This window comes from Salvelinus namaycush, chromosome 3 (assembly GCF_016432855.1).
Source record: "Salvelinus namaycush isolate Seneca chromosome 3, SaNama_1.0, whole genome shotgun sequence".
Lineage (NCBI taxonomy): Eukaryota > Metazoa > Chordata > Actinopteri > Salmoniformes > Salmonidae > Salvelinus > Salvelinus namaycush.
In genome coordinates this window covers 34,827,868-34,851,139 of record NC_052309.1, presented here as the reverse complement: position 1 = coordinate 34,851,139, position 23,272 = coordinate 34,827,868, and the positions used below count along the sequence as shown (strand labels likewise).

At 42.1% G+C, this 23,272-nt stretch overlaps 1 protein-coding gene across 5 annotated transcripts in view; it reads right to left on the bottom strand.

The window, feature by feature from the left end:
* The window catches only part of LOC120030709 (rab5 GDP/GTP exchange factor-like), a 34,770-nt gene extending 12,120 nt beyond the window's left edge, over positions 1 to 22,650 (bottom strand). For 2 of the 5 annotated variants that reach the window (XM_038976162.1, XM_038976169.1), the window contains exons 1-3: positions 14,285 to 14,653; positions 13,805 to 14,019; positions 574 to 761 (exon numbers count right to left, since the gene is read on the bottom strand). In XM_038976162.1, coding sequence (XP_038832090.1) covers positions 574 to 761; positions 13,805 to 13,983 — 367 coding nt within the window. In that variant the 5' untranslated portion in view covers positions 13,984 to 14,019; positions 14,285 to 14,653. Of the gene's footprint in view, positions 1 to 573; positions 762 to 13,804; positions 14,020 to 14,284; positions 14,654 to 16,487; positions 16,536 to 22,583 lie in introns of those variants that run through there. The other 3 variants (XM_038976167.1, XM_038976166.1, XM_038976168.1) reach the window with 3 other exon arrangements.
* Between the last annotated feature and the right edge of the window lie 622 nt (positions 22,651 to 23,272).

Here is a 23,272-nt window from a genome sequence, read left to right as displayed (position 1 = left end):
ATGGAAAACAGTTAAAAACATGACCTAACACTAGAGAATGGTGCACAGCAGCTATTACTGCAAAGAAAAAGTGAAATCTGATGAGACAAAGTCACAATCTCGACGAGTGATGTGTCAATGACAATCAACCATGATCCCCACACTGAGATAGGGCACCTCTTTGACTGAAGAAAAAAATATTGAAGTCTGCAAAAATAAAGGAACTTTGAAGTTTGCACATTGTTCTCAATACCCTTGGGGCCATTGTACAGATAGGAGCTATGGGAGTTTGCCTAACAGTTAGGCTAATAGAGGGCATCACTAAATAACCCAGGCTATAATAGCCTGTTATGGGCTTGGTAGGCACAGAACACCTTCAAATCACTAACATGCCCTGCTTTAGAGCCTCCGGGGATCACTTCCAAAGAAGTGAGCTGATGAGACAAGTACTAGGCTGATACGCTGGGATGGAAAGTGTGTGTGTGTGTCAGAAACTGCACTGGAGAAATACCATTGAGATAACTCAGGCTTTAACGTATCAAAGGGAAAGCAGAACTGTCTTCCGTTTTATAGAGTCAGTCAGGCAGTCAGTACCTTTCTTGGGTGCTGTCCGTGACGAGGGACTAAAGAACTTCTTCACAGTGGTCACCTTGCGCGTCTTCTCATTGGTCTTCTTCTCCTCGAACTTGGAGAAGGGCGCCAGAGAGGCCTGGGGCTGGGACAGGGGCTGAGACTGGGCCCCCTGGATGCTGGCATAGGCAACCTCCTCCTCCCTCTGCAGCCTGAGGTAGACCAGGGGGAACAACTGGTGATTAGACTTGAACTTTAAGGTATTATTTTTAACTACTGTGTCGTAGGTGGCGCGTGCAATAGGCTAGGGAATATGCACATCCAATATGCTAAGCTTGAATTTGCCAAAATTACAGTACCAGTCAAAAGTTGACACAGCTACTCATTCCAAGGTTTCTTTATTTTTACTATTTTCTACATTGTAGAATAATAGTGAAGACATCAAAACTATGAAATAACACACATGGAATCATGTAGTATCCAAAAGTGTTATATTTGAGATTCTTCAAAGTAGCCACGCTTTTCTTTGATGACAGCTTTCCACACTCTTGGCATTCTCTCAACCAGCTTCATGAGGTAGTCACCGGGAATTTCAATTAACAGGTGTGCCTTGTTAAAAGTTAATTTGTGGAATGTCTTTTCTTTTTAATGCGTTTGAGCCAATCACTTGTGTTGTGACAAGGTAGGGGTGGTATACAGAAGATAGCACTATTTGGTAAAAGACCAAGTCCATATTATGGCAAGAACTGCTCAAATACGCAAAGAGAAATGACAGTCCATCATTACTTTAAGACATGAAGGTCAGTCAATCCGGAACATTTCAAGAACATTGAACGTTTCTTCAAGTGCAGTCGCAAAAACCATCAAGCACTGTTGTAACTGGCTCTCATGAGGACCGCCACACAAAAGGAAAACCCAGAGTTACTTCTACTGCAGAGTATAAGTTCATTAGAGTTACCAGCCTCAGAAATTGCAGCCCAAATAAAAGTCAGACACATCAACATCAACTGTTCAGAGGAGACTGCAAGAATCAGGCCTTCATGGTCAATTTGCTGCAAAGAAACCACTACTAAAAGGACACCAATAATAAGAAGAGACTTGCTTGGGCCAAGATACACGAGCAATGGACATTAGACCGGTGGAAATCTGTCCTTTTGGTCTGATGAGACCAAATTTGAGATTTTTAGGTGAACGGATGATCTCCACGTGTGGTTCCCACCATGAAGCATTTATTTAGAATTCAAAGCGCATGGCTACCACAGCATTCTGCAGTGATACGCCATCCCATCTGGTTTAAGCTTAGTGTAACTATCATTTGTTTTTCAACAGGACAATGACCCAACACACCTCCAGGCTGTGTAAGGGCTCTCCAAGAAGGAGAGTGATGGAGTGCTTCATCATATGATCTGGCCTCCACAAATAACCCGGCCTCAACCCAATTGAGATGGTTTGGGATGAGTTGGACCGCAGAGTGAAGGAAAAGCAGCCAACAAGTGCTCAGCATATGTGGGAACTCCTTAAAGACTATTGGAAAAGCATTCCAGGTGAAGCTGGTTGAGAGAATGCCAAGAGTGTGGAAAGCTGTTATCAAGGCAAAGGGTGGCTACTTTGAAGAATCTCAAATATAAAATATATTTTGATTTGTTAAACGCTTTTTTGGTTACTACATAATTCCATGTGTTATTTCGTAGTTTTGATGGCTTCACTATTATTCTACAATGTAGAAAATAGTAAAAATAAGAACTCTGGAATGAGTAGGTGTCCAAACTTTTGACTGGTACTGTATATTTTTTTTAACTTCAAAGAAATAGTTAACAATATTGACGGTATTTAATAACCATTCCGTGACAATTTCCAAATATCCCGGTATATACAGTACACCGCCCATGCCTAATTGGCACTATAGCGGAGAGCATCGGCCATATCTCCGGTGTAATATTTTTTAGGACAATTTCCTCCTCCAAGCTGGATGGACGTCATAGCCTACAATATGTGTCTCCCCTTTTCATAAGCATCAATTAGATGGTTGCATACAAGACAAGGTCGTTTTTATTGATCTCAGTTTGTCAGTAGAGTAGTCTACCCTGTCATTTTTGTGGTATTAAAGATTATGCTATTGTCGCCAGTCATGAAGAGTAGTGTCCTAGAACTGCATAAAATGTTTATAAAAAGGCAAACCATTTCTCGGATCCTCTTTAAAAATGGCCCTCTAGCTGGGTCTGAGCTCTGGATATGTGCAAAGAAAGGAGAAGAAAAGCATAAGGGTATTTTTTGTGAACAGTGAGTCAGTTATATATTATTAGCTTAACTAAATGACTATCCAATGTACTCAGCCTACTATTTCACATTGGTCTGCAAATGTGATAGTGCCTTCAGAAAGTATTCATACCCCTTGACTTATTCTACATTTTGTTGTGTTACAGCAGGAATTAAAAATTGTTTAAATAAAATTATACATTTTTTATTTTTTTAATTGCACCCATCTACACACAATACCCCATAAGAACAAAATGAAAACATGTTTTTAGAAGAAAAAATGTAATTGATTGAAAATTGAATACAGAAAGCTCATTAACAAGTATTCACACCCCTGAGTCAATACTTTGTAGAAGCATCTGCCGTGTCTCTGACTGATTAAATTATATGACAGGCTATTTTATCAAATCGATTACCTAACGTTTGATTGATTACGTGATTGAATTAAACCAAGCAACAATTAACTCGTAACTAACCTGAGGTACCACGGAAGAGTATTTATAGAGCTGCTGTCTTCCGAATAACCTCAAAGATCTTTTATATCAATAGCAGTCAATTATTAATCAGTTTCATCTGAACGTCGTAAAATTCTTCACGAACCCTGGCAAATAAATTGAATCAGCAATACAAAAATGGGATTAATTATTTATTTACTAAATAATCACACAGAATTACATTTACACAGGATGGATCATACATCGATTACTGATCATGTCATAAAAGAAAAAGTCCCTAGCGTACGAAACCGATATGACGGCTAGTTACACAAAGGAAGGGGGTTGGGTTTGAATCAAAGAGCAGGAAGACTGAGGGACAAAGGAGATTGGGTCTCTGTTGCACCTTGAAGAGCTATGCTACCGTAAATACAGAAACGTATGCATTCTAATAACTGCCCATTCAGAAAAGGAAAATGCAAGATAAACTCAGCAAAAAAAGAAACATCCCTTTTTCAGGACCCTGTCTTTCAAAGAAATTCCAAATAACTTCACAGATCTTCATTGTAAAGGGTTTAAACACTGTTTCCCATGTTTGTTCAATGATCCATAAACACTTAATGCACCTGTGGAACGGTCGTTAAGACACTAACAGCTTACAGACGGTAGGCAATTAAGGTCAAAGTTATGAAAACTTAGGATGCTAAAGAGGCCTTTCTACTGACACTGAAAAACACCAAAAGAAAGATGCCCAGGGTCCCTGCTCATCTGCGTGAACGTGCCTTAGGCATGCTGCAAGGAGGCATGAGGACTGCAGATGTGGCCAGAGCAATAAATTGCAATGTCCGTACTGTGAGACGCCTAAGACAGCGCTACAGGGAGACAGGACGGATAGCTGATTGTCTTCGCAGTGGCAGACCACGTGTAACAACACCTGCACAGGATCGGTATATCCAAACATCACACCTGCGGGACAGGTACAGGATGGCATCAACAACTGCCCAAGTTACACAAACGCAATGATGGAGGGAATCCACAATTCCTCCATCAGTGCTCAGACTGTCCCCAATAGGCTGAGAGAGGCTGGACTGAGGGCTTGTAGGCCTGTTGTAAGGCAGGTCCTCACCAGACATCACCGGCAACAATGTCACCTATGGGCACAAACCCACCGTGGCTGGACCAGACAGGACTGGCAAAAAGTGCTTTTCACTGACAAGTCGCGGTTTTGTCTCACCAGGGGTGATGGTCAGATTCGCATTTGTCGTCGAAGGAATGAGCGTTACACCGAGGCCTGTACTCTGGAGCGGGATCGATTTGGAGGTCGAGGGTCTGTTATGGTCAGGGGCGGTGTGTCACAGCATCATCGGACTGAGCTTGTTGTCATTGCAGGCAATCAACGCTGTGCATTACAGGGAAGACATCCTCCCTCATGTGGTACCCTTCCTGCAAGCTCACCCTAACATGACCCTCCAGCATGACAATGCCACCAGCCATACTGCTCGTTCTGTGCGTGATTTCCTGCAAGACAGGAATGTCAGTGTTCTGCCATGGTCAGCGAAGAGCACGGATCTCAATCCCATTGAGGACGTCTGGGACCTGTTGGATCGGAGGGTGATGGCCATTCCCCCCAGAAATGTCTGGGAACTTGCATGTGCCTTGGTGGAAGAGTGGGGTAACATCTCACAGCAAGAACTGGCAAATCTGGTGCAGTCCATGAGGAGATGCACTGCAGTACTTAATGCAGCTGATGGCCACACCAGATACTTTTGATTTTGACCCCCCCTTTGTTCAGGGACACAATATTCAATTTCTGTTAGTCACATGTCTGTGGAACTTGTTCAGGTCATGTCTTAGTTGTTGAATCTTATGTTCATAGAAATATTTACTCATGTTAAGTTTGCTGAAAATAAACACAGTTGACAGTGAGAGATTTCTTTTTTTGCTGAGTTTATTTTCTACATTGTAGAATAATATTGAAGACATCAAAACTATGAAATAACAAATATGGAATCATGTAGTAACCAAAAAAGTGTTAAACAAATCTGCGCTTCTATAGATGGGTCGAAGTTGGAAGACTGGTTTGCCGAGCTGAGATCGCCCTTGTCCTTTGAAGAATATTTCTGGTCGTAGTGTTGTAGGGCCGATACTTTGTACCCTGTCGTTCTTATTAGGAGATTGTCTGTCCTTTCCTAGGCCACGTACGTTTACAGCTGCAGCTGATAACTTGAATTCTACGATGTATCACTTCTTCTTTAGTGAATAAGAGTTCAAAGTTCAAACCATTTTGCCATAATCAGCTTGCCGTGAATTCTGGCTGGTCTAGTAGAAATTCATCCTTTCAGCGTGGTGATCGTCACCTCCATGTTGAAATTAGCACTTTTAAAACGTATGGACACCAGTCCTCACATCGTCGGGAACTAAGTTTGACTTCCGTCAACAGGCTTTTGTATTGGGGGAGAGAAGGGTGTGTTTCATAGTTCTCAACCAATGTCTGTTCACTTTGGCATGGCCACTGAGTGAGCATAGTTTACTTATGCAAACAATTCTCTCATTTAGAAGCTAAAATTACATGTAATCTTTTCACAAATAATTTCATATTTAAACATTTAAATTGCACAACAATTCCATGTGAATCTGTTCAGCGGTGCTGAACAGCAATCTTCAAGTCCTTCCACAGATTTTAAATAAGATTCAAGTCTGGGCTTTGGCTGGGCCACTCAAGGACTTACACATTCTTGTTCTGAAGTCATTCCAGTGTCTCTTTGGCTGTATGCTTGGGGTTATTGTCCTGTTGGAACGTAAATCTTCCCCCCAGTCTAAGGTCGTTGCACTCTGAAGCAGGTTCTCATCAAGGATTACCGGTAGCCTATATTTTGCCCCATTCATTGTTTCCTCTATCCTTACCAGTCTCCCAGTTCATGCCTCTGAAAAGCATCCCCATAGCATGATGCTGCCACAACCATGCTTCCGGGTAGGGATGGTGTTAGAAGGGTGATGAGCTGTACCTCCAGACGTAGTGCTTTGCATTCAGGCCAAAGAGTTGTATTTCTCACCAGACCACCAGATATTTTGCCTTATGATCTCAGTGTCTTTCACAATGCCTATTTGCAAACTCCAGGAGTGCTGTCATGTGACTTTTTCTCAGCAGTAGCTTCCATCTGGCCAATCTCCCATAAAGCCCAGATTGGTGACGTGCTGTAGAGGCCATTGTACTTCTGGAAGGTTGTCCCATCTTAGCCAAGGAACTCTGTAGTTGTGTCAGAGTGGTCATTGGGTTCCTGGTCACCCCCTTGACCAAGGTCCTTCTTGCCCAGTTGGACAGCCAGCTCTAGGCAGAGTCTGGGTAGCTCCATATTTCTTCACTTTCTCAATTATGGAGACCACTGTGCCCTTGGAAACTTTCAACACTCTAGAATTTTTTTTAGACCCTTCCCCAGATATATGCCTCATCATAATTCTATCTCGGACAGTTCCTTGGACCTCATGGTGTAGTTTCTGCTCTGACATGAACTGTCAACTGTGAGACCTTATGACAGGTGTGTTTCTTTTAAAATCATGTCCAAACAATTTAAGTTGGCCACAGGTGGATTCAAATCAAGTTATAGTGAAATCTCAAGAATGATCAAAGAAAATTGGATGCGCCTGAGCTCAATTTGGAGTGTCATAGGAAAGGGGTGTAAATAATATATTTTCAATAAATTTGCAACCTGGTTAAATTAAGGTGAAATAAAAAATACAGTGCATTTGGAAAGTATTCTGACCCCTTGACGTTTTACCATTTTGTTACAGCCTTATTCTAAAATGGATTAAATACAAATTGTTCAATCTACACACAATACCCCATAATGACAAAGCGAAACAGGTTTTTAGGAACTCTTGCAAATTTATAGAAAACTTAAAAACCTTATGTAAATAAGTATTCAGACCCTTTCCTAGGAGACTCAAAATTGAGCTCAGGTGCATCCTATTTCCATTGATCATCCTTGAGATGTTTCTACAACTTGGAGTTCACCTGTGGTAAATTAAATTGATTGGACATGATTTGTTTGGAAAGGCACACACCTGTCTATATAAGGTCCCACAGCCGACAATGCATGTCAGAGCAAAAACCATGCCATGAGGTCGAAGGAATTGTCCGTAGAGCTCCGAGACAGGATTGTGTCGAGGTACAGATCTGGGAAACGGTACCAAAAAAAATGGGAGAACCTTCCAGAAGGACAACCATCTCTGCAGCACTCCACCAATCAGGCCTTTATGGTAGAGTGGCCAGATGGAAGCCACTCCTCAGTAACAGGCACATGACAGCCTGCTTGGAGTTTTCCAAGAGGCACTTAAACAACTCTGACCATGAGAAACAAGATTCTATGGTCTGATGAAACCAAGATTAAACTCTCTCTGGCCTGAATGTCAAGCGTCACATCAGGAAGAAACCTGGCATCATCCCTACGGTGAAGCATGTTGGTGGCAGCATCATGTTATGGGGATGTTTTTCAGCGGCAGGGACTGGGAGACTAGTCAGGATCGAGGGAAAGATGAACAGAGCAAAGTACAGAGAGATCCTTGATGAAAACCTGCTCCAGAGCGCTCAGGAGCTCAGTTCATCAAATTTCTGCCCTGCAACTGTAAATGCTTTTATTGTGAAGTGGAAACATCTAGGAGCAACAACGGCTCAGCCGCAAAGTGGTATGCCACACAAGCTCACAGAACGGGACTGCCGAGTAATGAAGCACATTGTTGCAACACTCACTACCGAGTTCCAAACTGCCTCTGGAAGCAACGTCAGCTTCATGAAATGGATTTCCACGGCCGAACAGCTAAACACAAGTCTAAGATCACCATGTGCAATGCCAAGTGTTGGCTAGAGTGGTGTAAAGCTCGCCGCCATTGGACTCTGGAGCAGTGGAAACGCGTTCCCTGGCGTGATGAATCGCGGTCAACATCTGGCAGACGAATCTGGGTTTGACGGATGCCAAGAGAACGCTACCTGCCCCAATGCATAGTGCCAACTGTAAAGTTAGGTGGAAGAGGAATAATGGTCTGGGGCTGTTTTTCATGGTTCAGGCTAGCCCCCTTAGTTCCAGTGAAGGGAAATCTTAACGCTACAGCATACAATGACATTCTAGACAATTCTGTGCTTCCAACTTTGTGGCAAAAGTTTGGGGAAGGCCCTTTCCTGTTTCAGCATGGCAATGCTCCCATGCACAAAGTGAGGCCCATACAGAAATTGTTTGTAGAGATCGGTGTGGAAGAACTTGACTGGCCTGCACAGTGCCCTGACCTCCATCGAACACCTTTGGGATGAACTGCAACGCCAACTGTGAGCCAGGTCTAATCGCCCAACATCAGTGCCCGACCTCACTAATGCTTGTGGCAAGTTATTATAGCAGCAAAACCAACTCAATATTAATGCCCATGATTTTGGAATGAGATGTTTTACGAGCAGGTGCCCACATACATTTGGTCATGTAGTGTGTCTAATGATCTTGCAAATTTATGCAAATTATCAACAACCAATGCTCCAAATCGTGCAAGGTGGAGATTTAATCTCACTCTTTAAATTTGTTTGGAATTCTGATCAATTCAGGTCTGATTTACATGAATTTATCCTCAACAAAGAGTCTGTGACCAAGTCTCGACTAAAAAAAAAAATAACCAAACTGTTGTCCACTTTATCCTTACTAACTCGTCAACAAGCAGAACAGTTTCTCCGCCGAAGAGAGAATTATTAAATCTGAGTTAAATTCCTTACTCAGATTAAGAGCAGAATTTTGAATTCATAGAGTCAGACAAACTGATTATCTGGACTTTAAATAGACCTAGCTTCCTCTTAGTGAGTAAATTACGGAATAATGATAGTCTTGCTGACATTCTTTCCATTCAGGCTGACGATGTTCTCTTGCATGATTCACCATCAATTTATATTTAGAAAAATTATACAGTTCTGAAGTACAAAATACCTCAGACAGCAAGATACCCTTTTTTGAGGGCTTGAATCTACTGCAAAACTCTCCTCTGATGATGCACTCTCTTTAGATGCACCTATAAAACACTCAATGAACTGCACAATGCATTGAAAGACATGAACCGAGGTAAATCCCCTGGATGGGATGGCATCCCACCTGAATTTTATTTAACCTTTTGGTCTGAACTTGGTCCAATATTATTAGAGATGTTACAAATATCTATTCAGATGGGATTTTTCAATAGAGATGTTAATAATGCAATTATCTCTCTGTTACATAAAAAAGGTAAAGACCCAACTCTCTTTTCAAGTCATAGGCCTCTCTCCCTCATTAACAGTGACATGAAATTGTACGCCAAGGTTCTAGCCAAACGTCTTGAAACCATTTTACCCAAACTAGTTCAACCTGATCAAATGGGCCTCGTCAAACATAGACTGGCGTCAGACAATCGGAGATGTCTCCTACATATTACATATTACACCTAATATACCGCCCTCCTATGCAGTCCTGCCAATTGATGCGGAAAAGGCCTTTGACCGTATCGCATGGTTCTACCTCTGGTATACTATGCGTTAGGTTCTAATTATCAGAGTAAGAAATTGACGGACACTATGAAAGCTCCAACCAAGTTTATTCGCCCAAAGGATCGAGCAGCTGAATTTAGACAATGACATATTTCCACCAGTGGTAGTACATATACCCCAATATGGGTGATGTCCTCCTTCTCTCTAAACATTACATCTCTATTGCTAGGCAGGAAATTAAGTGACACGGGCAATAAACTGTTCCTTCTCCCTTGAGGTGACCTGACCTCGACCCCTTTCCTCACTAATCCACCACTCCATCCTTATCAGTGCCTGCCACATGTGATTATCTGTCCTTAACTCAGTACATTCACATCATCTTTCCTTCACTCAGGACAGGGTGGCTGCCCCTATCGTCGCCAAGCCTGTCTCTCCTTTCTGGGGAGGTTCCCATTGCTTGAAAGGCATCCACGGTTCATCCTTTATTTAAAGGGGGAGATCAAGCTGATCTAATTGTTATAGGCCTATTTCTATTTTGCCCTGTTCACCAAAACTGTTGGAAAAACTTGTCAATAATCAACTGACTGGCTTTCTTGATGTCTATAGTATTCTCTCTGGTATGCAATCTGGTTTCCGCTCAGGTTATGGATGTGTCACTGCAACCTTAAAGGTCCTCAATGATGTCACCATTGCCCTTGATTCTAAGCAATGTTGTGCTGCTATTTCTATTGACTTGGCCAAAGCTTTTGATATGGTAGACCATTCCATTCTTGTGGGCCGGCTAAGGAGTATTGGTGTCTGAGGGTTCTTTGGCCTGGTTTGCTAACTACCTCTCTCAAAGAGTGCAGTGTATACAGTCAGAAAATCTGCTGTCTCAGTCACTGCCTGTCACCAAGGGAGTACCACAAGGCTCAATCCTAGGCACCATGCACTTCTCAATTTACATCAACAACATAGCTCAGGCAGTAGGAAGCTCTCTCATCCATTTATATGCAGATGACACAGTCCTTATACTCAGCTGGCACCTCCCCAGATTTTGTGTAAAATGCTCTACAACAAAGCTTTCTTAGTGTCCAACAAGCTTTCTCTACCCTTAACCTTGCTCTGAACACCTCCAAAACAAAGGTCATGTGGTTTGGTAAGAAGAATGCCCCTCTCCCCACAGGTGTGATTACTACTGAGGGTTTAGAGCTTGAGGTAGTAGTCCCCTCATACAAGTACTTGGGAGCATGGCCAGATAGTACACTGTCCTTCTCTCAGCACATATCAAAGCTGCAGGCGAAAGTTAAATCTACATTTACATTTACATTTTAGTCATTTAGCAGACGCTCTTATCCAGAGCGACTTACAGTAGAGTGCATACATTTTTATTACATTTTTTACATACTGAGACAAGGATATCCCTACTGGCCAAACCCTCCCTAACCCGGACGACGCTATGCCAATTGTGCGTCGCCCCACGGACCTCCCGGTTGCGGCCGGCTGCGACAGAGCCTGGGCGCGAACCCAGCCCAGCCTGGGCGCGAACCCAGAGACTCTGGTGGCGCAGCTAGCACTGCGATGCAGTGCCCTAGACCACTGCGCCACCCGGGAGGCCTAGACTGGGTTACCTCTATCGTAATCGCTCCTCTTTCACCCAAGCTGCCAAACTAATTGATTCAGATGACCATCCTACCCATGCTAGATTACGGAGACATAATTTATAGATCGGCAGGTAAGGGTGCTCTCGAGCGGCTAGATGTTCTTTACCACTCGGCCATCAGATTTGCCACCAGTGCTTATAGGACACATCTCTGCACTCTATACTCCTCTGTAAACTGGTCATCTCATCTCCCACTTAAGAAATGGTTTGATCAAAATACAAGGCCGTAATCAGTTTGGACCAATCAGCCCCCACTCAATACAGACCTGGCAACAAATTGAAAAACTTGGTAATTGGGAAGTGCAATGGCATACCCAAACCAATATTTAGAAATAACTCCCTATCTTTGGGAGGGAAAACCTATCATGGTCTGAACAAGGTATTCATAAACTTTCTGACATAATGAATATCCCAAAGTCTTCCCGAAATTTGAAATCATCAACTAATACACTACAAATGAATTGACATATTTTATTTGACTCCACAGAAATGCTGCCAATTTAAACTTGCTCCTATTCCAACTTGTTTGTTGTGTTCTCTAATAAATATTGGAACTTATGTGGGATGATGTGGGACTACCCCAGTTTGACAGGTCTCTATTGAGCATAGTTGGTGTTCCCATTCCCCATCTCCCCAATATATTATTGGTGAATGATGACTCTTCACTGACTCTCACAGTACCACACAAACGAGTATGGTTGTCTGAACTGACTGCAGCAAAAAGGATGTTAGTGACCAGATGGAAGCCTCCACATAAGCTCAGCATAACTCAATGGCTACAAAACGTCCTTGACGTTATTTCACTAGAGTTCTCCATAGCTCGTGTGAATAGCGCCAAAGAAACATTTGATACATTCAATAGAGCAGTTGAAAAGGTCAAAAGCTTATTATGAGTTAAAATGTAATCATATTTGAATATCTGTATCAAATATCGATGTATGCAGGTTGATTCTATTCATGTGTGCCTTGGTCCCACAAAATAAAAGATGAGTTACCCATGATGTTGTTTTATACATATAGATGCGTCCACAACATGAGCTCGCGTTGTTACAGCCTGAATTTAAAATTGATTAAATGTAGATTTATGGTCACTGGCATACACACAATACCCCATAATGTCAAAGTGGAATTATGTTTTAAGAATTTACCTTTGTGTCCTGAATACAAAGCGGTATGTTTGGGGCAAAACCAATACATCATTAAGTCCCACTTCATATTTTCAAGCATGATGGTGGCTGCATCATGTTACGGGTAAGCTTGTCATCGGCAAGGACTAAGGAGTTTTTTTAGGATAAAAATAAACAGAATAGAGCAAAGCACAGGCAAAATCCTAAAGGAAATCCTGGTTTAGTCTGCTTTCCAACAGACACTGGGAGATGCATTCACCTTTCAGCAGGACAATAACCAAAAACTCAAGGCCAAATCTACACTCTTGTTGCTTACCAAGAAGACGGTGAATGTTCCTGAGTGGCCAAGTTAGTTTACTTTAATCTGCTTGAAAATCTATGGCAAGACCTGAAAATGGCTGTCTAGCCATGATCCCCAACACCTTGACAGAGGTTGAAGAATTTTGAAAATAAAATGGGCAAATATGCACAATTAAGGTGTGCAAACTAAGCTCTTTTTTATATATTTAACTAGACAAGTCAGTTAAGAACAAATTCATATTTACAATGACGGTCTACCCCGGCCAAACCTGGACGATGCTGGGCCAATTGTGCGCCTCCCTATGGGACTCCCAATCACAGCCGGATGCGATGCAGCCTGGATTCGAACCAGGTACTGCAGTGACACCTCTTGCACTGAGATGCAGTGCCTTAGACCGCTGTGCCACTCGGGAGCACCTTCCGCTCTTAGAGACTCACAGATCTAATCACTGCCAAAGGTGTGTCTAACATGTATTGACTCAGGGGAGTGAATTCTTATTTAATCAAGGTATATTAGAGTTTTATTTTTCATTCATCTTTAAACAAAATTATAACTTTTCTTCCACTGACAATAGATTGTGTGTAGATCTTCGACCAAAAAGTTACAAATCAATTTTAATCCCACTTTATAACACAATAAATGTTAAGAAATCCAAGTGGGTGAATACTTATAAGCACATATCCTCTGCTACAGTAGAATACCATGTGGATAAGACAAACCAGCTTGACTGTTAACTCTGCTGGCCAGTGACCTGGGGTTGAATGTTGACATTCCAACATAGTGAGGCATCCCACATTAAACTTTGTGATGTAAAAGTATCTACCCTGCCACTGAGGAAGGAATGCACCACAGCACTGACAACACATCGCAATTGATTAGAACATTTCACAAGTGGGCCTACATTTAATCCTGCGTCATCCCACCAACTATCTATGGACCCCTCCATCATCACACCCCACCCCAAGTTTGAGACCCATTGATCCAGGACTAGGAGTGTTCCTTCCTTACTTCTCAGCTAGGGCCCAGTCCTCCTGGATCTGCTTCTGCCGGGCCCGCTGGTAGTCCTCCCGCCAGCACTTGGAGCACAGGCCCTGCCAGGCTGCGTTGCCATAGTAACCACAGCCCTTGTTGCAGTGCAGCTCTGACTGGTCCACGTGGATCCCGCGGCGCTCCTTCCGCTGACTCATCTAGCTGCCTGGCTGGAGGGAACTTATAAGAGCTGGCTGGTGGGGAAAGATGACATTTTTAGTGTTGTTCACACACACCAATGAAAATGAGGAAGACATTGAGACCATCTGGCACATTGAGCTAGGTCTATAGTCATCTTTTTTTATTTTTTATTTATCTTACACCTTTACCACCTTCTCTAACTAAGGCTTGCATGGCCACAGTTTTGACAAGCAATCAGTCAATGCAGTTTTGGATAGAATTTAGGTTTTTACACACTTCTTCAAGTCCATGGGCTTTTCCCCATTTAACTCAACATACCATGACAAGATGAATCACCCCCCACAAACCCCTGATGTTCCAGCAGGAAGGAGGCACGGACACAAGCCAATCCAGCCCAGAAACACTGAGAACATTCAGAACTAAGAACTGCTCTCCAATCAAACAAGCTCCATTCCTGGATGAAAAGATGAAATAAAAATCAACCCCATGCCTTATGTATAGGGTTGCACATTTTGGGGAATATTCAGTGGAAACTTTCCGTGGGAATATATGGGAATTAACGGGAATAAATGCAAATGTACATTAATACCATTTAGAAGAATGGAGATGTTTTTTTGAATTGGATATATTTACCATATCATATGGAGGCAGAAACATAAACCTTTTACCTTATCATAAGTAGACATAATTGCAAATGATTAAATCCTTCCAATAGAAATAAAAAAACGATTCAGTTACGAATTGAACTTTAATCAAATGAGTTGACTCTTCACACGGGATGATTTCACTGAACAACAAAAGGGAATATTGAATAATCCCCAATGATCCATCGCATCTCCCAAAAAACGTTTTCAACATACATCTGTAAAATGACAGCCTAGAAACTAAAGCTTTGGTTGTCTTCCTCTCAGGCGTCCATGTCTTTTCCCCGGACCTCAATGTCCACCTCTTGAACATCAGACTGAGGCCTCATCTTCACTGTCACTTTCCAACCTTGTTGAGGATGGCTCGTTGTCAGGCTCAAAAAGCCTCAAATTTGCCCAGATGGCCACCAATGTGTCAACCCTTGTATTGGTCAGCCTGTTGCGTGCGCGTTCCCAAACAAGGACCAGTTGCGCTCTGAGGGGGCTGATGTTGGTGGGATTTGGAGGATGGTGGAGGCAACAGGGGAAAGAGCCTCAGATTCACAAAGTCCCTTCCACCAGGTGGCTGATGAGATATGTTGGCACGACTGCCATATTGCATCTCCATTCCAAAGCCCTTGCTTGGAAGTGTACTTCGGCAGACTGCTAAGAACCTTGCCCTCATCCAGGCCAAGGTGGCGAGATACTGTAGTGATGACACCATAAGCCTTGTTGATCTCTGCACCAGACAGGATGCTCTTGCCAGCATACTTGGGGTCCAACATGTACGCTGCGGCGTGTATGGGCTTTAGGTAGAAGTCTTCACGCTTTTTGATGCATTTCAGAACTGCAGTTTCCTCTGCTTGGAGCAACAGTGACGTGGGCAGGGCAGTACAGATTTCTTCTCTTACATCTGCAAGCAGAGTCTGAACATCAGACAGGATGGCATTGTCTCCCTCAATCTGTGCAATGGCTACTGCTATAGGTTTCAGGAGTTTCAGGCTGCCTACCACTCTCTTCCAAAATACATCATCCAGTAGGATCCTCTTGATGGGGCTGTCCATATCGGCAGACTGATATGGCCATTTCTTGGGGAGACTCCTTCCCCTCCAGGAGACTGTCAAACATGATGACAACACCACCCCAACGGGTGTTGCTGGGCAGCTTCAATGTGGTGCTCTTATTCTTCTCACTTTGCTTGGTGAGGTAGATTGCTGCTATAACGTGATGACACTCCACATACCTAACCATTTCCTTGGCTCTCTTGTAGAGTGTATCCATTGTTTTCAGTGCCATGATGTCCTTGAGGAGCAGATTCAATGCATGAGCAGCACAGCCAATGGGTGTGATGTGAGGGTAGGACTCCTCCACTTTAGACCAAGCAGCCTTCATGTTCGCAGTATTTTCTGTCACCAGTGCAAATACCTTCTGTGGTCCAAGGTCATTGATGACTGCCTTCAGCTCATCTGCAATGTAGAGACCGGTGTGTCTGTTGTCCCTTGTGTCTGTGCTCATGTAGAATACTGGTTGAGGGGTGGAGATGATTTAGTTAATTATTCCTTGCCCACAAACATTCGACCACCCATCAGAGATGATTGCAATACAGTCTGCTTTCTCCATGATTTGCTTGACCTGCACTTGAACTCTGCATCCAGCAAATGAGTAGATAAAGCATGTCTGGTTGGAGGAGTGCATGCTGGGCGAAGAACATTCAGAAATCTCTTCCAATACACATTGCCTGTGAGCATCAGAGGTGAACCAGTTCCATTCACAACTCGAGCAAGACATCCATCAGCATCTCTGACTATGTTCGTCCATTGAGTAAAAAAAAAAACTTCTGATTCTAGGAGGACCATGAGCTGTTGCTATCACTAATGTGTCTGATTCATAATTTTCACCTCGAATAGAAGTAGAGGGACTTTTGTCAGAGGTTGCTTGTTGTGAGCGCTGAGGGAACTTTATGCACTTGGCCAGATGATTCTGCATTTTTGTTGCATTCTTCACATATGATTTGGCACAGTATTTGCAAATGTACACAGCTTTTCCTTCTACATTAGCTGCAGTGAAATGTCTCCATACAGATAGTGCCCGTGGCATTTTCCTGTAAAGATTAGACAAAAATTTGTTAAAAAATATATATAATTCCATGTACAGATAAATAGTTAGGCAGATAGATTAAATAACTCCTTCGTAAGATAAATAGGGATGCACGATATATCGGTGAACATATTGGAATCGGACGATATTAGCTAAAAATGCCATCATCGGTATCAGCCGGATGTCTAATTTAACACCGATGTTAAACACCGATGTCAAAGCTGCCGTGCATACCTATATAACGTAGGTACATGACGTCCCATGAAATTTTGCGCTACATGTGCTTCACAGCATTCCTAACCTAGCCCACAATGTCTGCTGTGTGGATCGAGCAGTCAACAAGTCAAGCAGTCATTTGAAAGAGTAAGAAGATTTCAGCAAGACAACTCAAAGGCAAAATCCATTAAAACCAAGATAATGGAATTAATTGCTCTTAACAACCAACCGTTCACTGTTGTGGGTGATGTTGGCTTTCGTCGACTGGTCGAGCACCGGTACACACTACTAAGTGAGCTATTTTTCAGATGTTGCTCTACCGGAGTTACACAGTAATAGCGTGGAACGCCATTTGGGTCTTTGCGTGTCAAAAAAGATACAGTAGCACTGTCAAAGCTGTACAAAAAAAGTCTGTAAACAAGCCAACACCGGCCACAAACGATGTGTAATAAAGCATCATTTGTTTAACTGCAACTTCTGGGGTAGCTAGCTTTAACTTGGTACCTAGCTAGCACTAAATACAACCAGCCTGAAAATAATGACCAGTAAAAACTGCAGTCATTTTTATTATTCTTAGCAATGATTTAGGAATCCTTGTGAGTAAGTATTAGCTAGGTTGCCACTTGTTGTTCGCCTATTGAAATTGAACTTCAGTTCATGAAAATTAATAGCTAGCAAGCTACTAAACCATGTTGCCCAAAGCTAACGTTATAAGCAGCCAGCTAGCTTCATCTGGCTAGTGAGGCTCGACCACACCGGGTTGTGTTGTGAAGCTAGCCACAATAAGGATTAGGCACAATAGTGGACTTTGCGGTTTGCCCTCAAAATAAAAATATGTCATTGACAGTGATGCAAATGAATACAAATAGTAGAATTATGCCATACTTTTATTTTGAAGGCTAACCGCAAAGTCCACTATTGTGGCTAATCCTTATTGTGGCTAGCTTCACATAGTTTGGTCCGACCACCATTAATCAAATAAGAACCATCTTGTAAATTAGGGTTATTTTAGACGATGACAACTAGCTATATAGTTACTGAAACAGATGTCGGTTTGCTATGTTTTTGGGGAAGAACATTGTTTGTATCCATGAGCTAGCTCGCTTTTTTTTAATAACCCGCACTGTAGGTTGCCAAGACAACGTTACCAGCATCATAGCATACGTATCGATTAATCGTTGTGACATATGAAATACGAGTGATAGTGTAATCAATGTGTAATAACCACACAATTTATGAACGTGTTTAATGAACACGTTAAATTATTATGTGACATGCAATCATATTCAGATCCTGATTGGTCAACAAGCTTATTTGACACGTCAAAGAGTGTTATTTAACAAGCATCTTTTTTGACACGCAAAGACCCAAACGGCGTTCCATAGAAATCCTGGTTGAGAATTTAACGACTGAAGAAATTAACAACGAAACAACACAGCAAGTAACAGAAATAGTTTTTGATGATGTTTTACTGGTAATGGGGACATACGTAAATGCCAACCTAATAATTTTTGGGTCAGTGTGGTGTGTGTGTAACCTTTATTTAACTAGGCAAGTCAGTTAAGAACAAATTCTTAAATTTACAATGATGGCCTACCCCGGCCAAACCCGGACGATGCTGGGCCAATTGTGTGCCGCCCTATGAGACTCCCAATCACAGCCGGATGTGATAGAGCCTGGATACGAACCAGGGACTGTAGAGACGCCTCTTGCACTGAGATGCAGTGCCTTAAACCGCTGCATCTGTGTGTGTTAACTATTTAACTGTACTACAACACTGCTTAAAAGAACGCCAACATTTTAAATATCGGTTATCGGTATCATCTTTTTTTGGCAAGGAAAATATCGGTATCGGCCAAAAATGTCATATCGGTGCATCACTAAAGACAAATGTTTTAAATTGAAACATGTATGGAAACAGGTGAATTAACACTCAGTTAGCAGGCTCAAGCAAGCTAAAACCCACATGGTAGCAAAAACTAACTAGCAGAAATTGTTAACAAGTTAGAAATGATTTAAACACACTTTGCTGTAGGCTACTATTTACTAGTTAATATAAAATATATTCACCCCACCTAGTGTTGTAATCAAAACTTACCAGGAAGTATGTAGTCCTTGGCTCAGACAGTGTAGTAGTGTGGGCTCAATAGCATCTCATTAGTGTGCAAGATCTTGAGAATCAGCTGTACATGTGATGGAAGAATGCACTGTGCATGCAGAGGGTTGCAATTCCATTGAATTGCGGATAGTTTAACCAAAACATTCCATAAGAGAAAGTTTCCGACCCTTTGCAACCCTACTTATGGAGGAACAAGGTGACTTGTTACAGGGGGGCCATATCCAGTACTGCCCAGTATAATATGCACATACAGCAATAGAGTGACTTGTAGGTAACAGGACCCATCACTACACAGCAGAAAGCAGACATAGCATCAATATTTCAGTGTGATGCTGCTGACACTGCTGTGTGAGCTCAGAGAACACAATGTGGTCAGGAACAAGGATAGGGACTAGGCTAAAGAGAATGCAGCCTGAAGCCAACAGTTCACGTGAATGTTTCCAACCCCATATACACCGTGGACAACAAGACTCACTGTATGGTCAACTGTACACGTATTATAGTGGAAGGAGACATGGAGGTGCTTCCCAAGCTCACTGCATTGGGATTCTAAAAGTATGCTAAACTGTGCTGAGCGTAACCTACATCTCTGTAGCCTTAGCTGATTGTTGTAAAAACAGAGGTTATGGTTGGGCATCAGCTTAGCTCTACCACTGCAAACACATAAGGTTTAGGTGGGGGTTGTTCCACCTCAAAAAGCACAAGAAAGAGGATTGCCAGCCATCATCTCAGATTGTTTCTGTTGTTATAAAACAGATGAAATTAGCATTCTGAAATTATTTTGTTGAAATAGAATGTGAAAAATTAAGCTAATTGATTGCACCCAAAATTGGCCATTTTCATTTATGGGATTAATTTAATATTCAATAAATATAGTACCCAACATGTGACTTGGACTAACATTTTTCTAACAATGAATTAGACATGAGGAATCCAACGAAATGGTCAAAAGCCATCCACGGACCGCCACATCAATCCCACCCCAACAACGAGTATATAGTATCAGATCTCTATGTCTGACAAGTATTTTGGAGCCTCGGCTTTGAGTATTGTTTCTTCACATATGTAATGTATGCCCAGCGTATTCAGTGATGTCCCCCCCCCCCCCCCCATTCCGAGAAACTAAACTCAGCAAAAAATGAAACGTCCTCTCACCATCAACTGCGTTTATTTTCAGCAAACTTAACATGTGTAAATATTTGTATGAACATAATTCAACAACTGAGACATAAACTGAACAAGTTCCACAGACATGTGAAATGGAATAATGTGTCCCTGAACAAAGGGGGATTCAAAATCAAAAGTAACAGTCAGTATCTGGTGTGGCCATCAGCTGCATTAAGTACTGAGGTGCATCTCCTCCTCATGGACTGCACCAGATCTGCCAGTTCTTGCTGTGAGATGTTACCATACTCTTCCACCAAGGCACCTGCAAGTTCCCGTACATGTCAGTGAAGAGCACTTTTTGCCAGTCCTGTCTGGTCCAGTGACGGTGGGTTTGTGCCCAAAGGCGACGTTGTTGCCGGTGATGTCTGGTGAGGACCTGCCTTACAACAGGCCTACAAGCCCTCAGTCCAGCCTTTCTCAGGGATTGTCCTTTCCTGGTGTAAGTCGGGCAGTTGTTGTTGCCATCCTGTACCTGTCCCGCAGGTGTGATGTTTGGATGAACCGATCCTGTGCAGGTGTTGTTACACGTGGTCTACCACTGCGAGGACGATCAGCTGTCCGTCCTGTCTCCCTGTAGCGCTGTCTTAGGCGTCTCACAGTACGGACATTGCAATTTATTGCCCTGGCCACATCTGCAGTCCTCATGCCTCCTTGCAGCATGCCTAAGGCACGTTCACGCAGATGAGCAGGGACCCTGGCCATCTTTCTTTTGGTGTTTTTCGGAGTCAGTAGAAAGGCCTCTTTAGTGTCCTAAATTTTTCAGAACTGTGACCTTAATTGCCTACCGTCTGTAAGCTGTTAGTGTCTTAACGACCGTTCCACAGGTGCATGTTCATTAATTGTTTATGGTTCATTGAACAAGCATGGGAAACAGTGTTTAAGCCCTTTACAATGAAGATCTGTGAAGTTATTTGGATTTTTACAAATCATCTTTGAAAGATAGGGTCCTGAAAAAGGAACAATTCTTTTTTTGCTGAATTTGGTAATTTATGTTCCATCCTACATCCTGATATTACCAGGTTCGGACCACTAGATGGTGGTGTTCCAGGTGTTATTAAGGACCCAAATTCACAAAGAAATACATTACATAGGATGAAGAAACAATACTCCGAGCCCCAGCTCCATACTTTTTGTCAGACATAGAGAACTGGTACTGTATACTTATTGTTGGGGTGGGTTTGCCGTGGGGGGAGGGGTCTGTGGTTGGCTTTTTACCATTTCCTCCGGTCTTACTCATTGTTCGAAAAAAGTTTGGTCAAATTGGATGTTAGGCACTATATTTATTGGGTATTATATGAATTCTGTAAATAATAATGTATGTAATCAATTAGCTTAATTTCTCTGAGAACAAATTATATTTCAACAAAATAATGTTGCAAGAATGTTAATCGAATCTGTTTCTAACTACAGAAATGATTTTAGAACAATCAGATGGTGGGTGTCATGGATTGCTGAAATGACATGGAACGACCCATGGGAACAATGGGCCTATATTTGAGATGGTTTACTTGCTATTGTTAATTACCAGAAAGCTTTCCTGGCAGTGACTAAAACTATATGGATTGACTTTGAATGAAATAATACATCTCACTGCAATGCCATCAACGTACCTCACCAACCAAATAGAATATCCCTTTAAAAGCTGTGTGTCATGTGCAGTTTGTGTGTAGCCTGTCTACAGTGTGCAGATTATGTACATCCGGTTGTGGCTCCTGAATATTGATTTTGTAATTTAACTCCAGTCACTGGAAATTTCCCCAAAAGAAATTGAGGTAGGCCAGTTTGTCCTTCAAAACAAAGAAACCATTCACCTGCAGGCTGCAGCTTGAGGACTATGAGTGTGTATGTGCACTCAAAACAAGACTGTCAGTATATAGGTTAAACCCTGGTTGAGCCCCCCTCAAGCAGGTGGAGGACACCTCACCTGTATATGACAGATTGGCTTAGCTAGTAACTACATCAACATAGCATAGGTTATTTAGCTGACGTTATCACGTATGACGCCTGCAACAACCAAAAATACACAAGATAAGCCGGAGACGGGGGTGCGTGTAACGTTACAGGTTACAACAAACATAAATAGGGTTTCGGCATAAAGCGTTAGATTTTGTCAAACAACGTGCCAACAACCCATTGATAACAATAAACAGCTAGCTGGCTAGGAAACTAACCACCGTGCTACTGTAGATATGTATAACTAAAAATATGTTTAACAGACCTAACTACCTTATCCAGGCTTGTTCTATATGTGTTAGCATGCTAACTAACAGTATAGTAGCTTTATGTCTAGCTAGCTAGCAAGCTAAAGTTAGCAAATGCGTACTTACATGTTGGCTGTTGCAAACATGCCTTAGATAACTGGTCAAGAACTAACTTTACAAGGCTTAATTCTCACCTTTTTCAGAGGACGAGACACCTTCTTCAGTAGCCACTGACTGTGCGGCTGGGATCAGCGTCTCGTCAGCAACACTAAAAAGTACTTCAGGGTCACGGAATTTCGAAAATTCTCAAAATAAAAGTCCCACGTGTAATAGTAGAAAAAGTGTAATTAACCTGTATTTATTCATGATATATTTAAAAATTGTCTAAACATTAACAATGATTCATATTTGTTCATATTTAAGTAACATTAAATGTGGGTTTTAAAACATGTTTCAAGGTCAAATAAATGCCCCATGTGCAATACACAAAATACTTATAGATAGAAAACTATTATAGGTGCCAAAGTAAAAGTGGGGTTGGGATAACTCACTAGGGTCTGTAGAATCTATATATGATCATTTTTTAATGCCCAGCAACACTTTTTACTCCACCCACTCCATTCACTGCAATTCAATACGCTGTAGGCCTATAGGTGATTAGTTACTTCAAAGACACAATGTAAACAATGATTGACTGCCATACCTGTTAACGACCTAGATTAATCTAATGATTAGCCAGTTACGCTTTTCACACATTTAATCAGCCCAAGGCCAGCCTTGACCTGTGCCAAAACATGCATTTGGCCTGACAAATAACTTCAAACGACTTAAAATGGAGCCATTAGACACTACCGTACAAATATTGCACTGTAAATGCAAACCC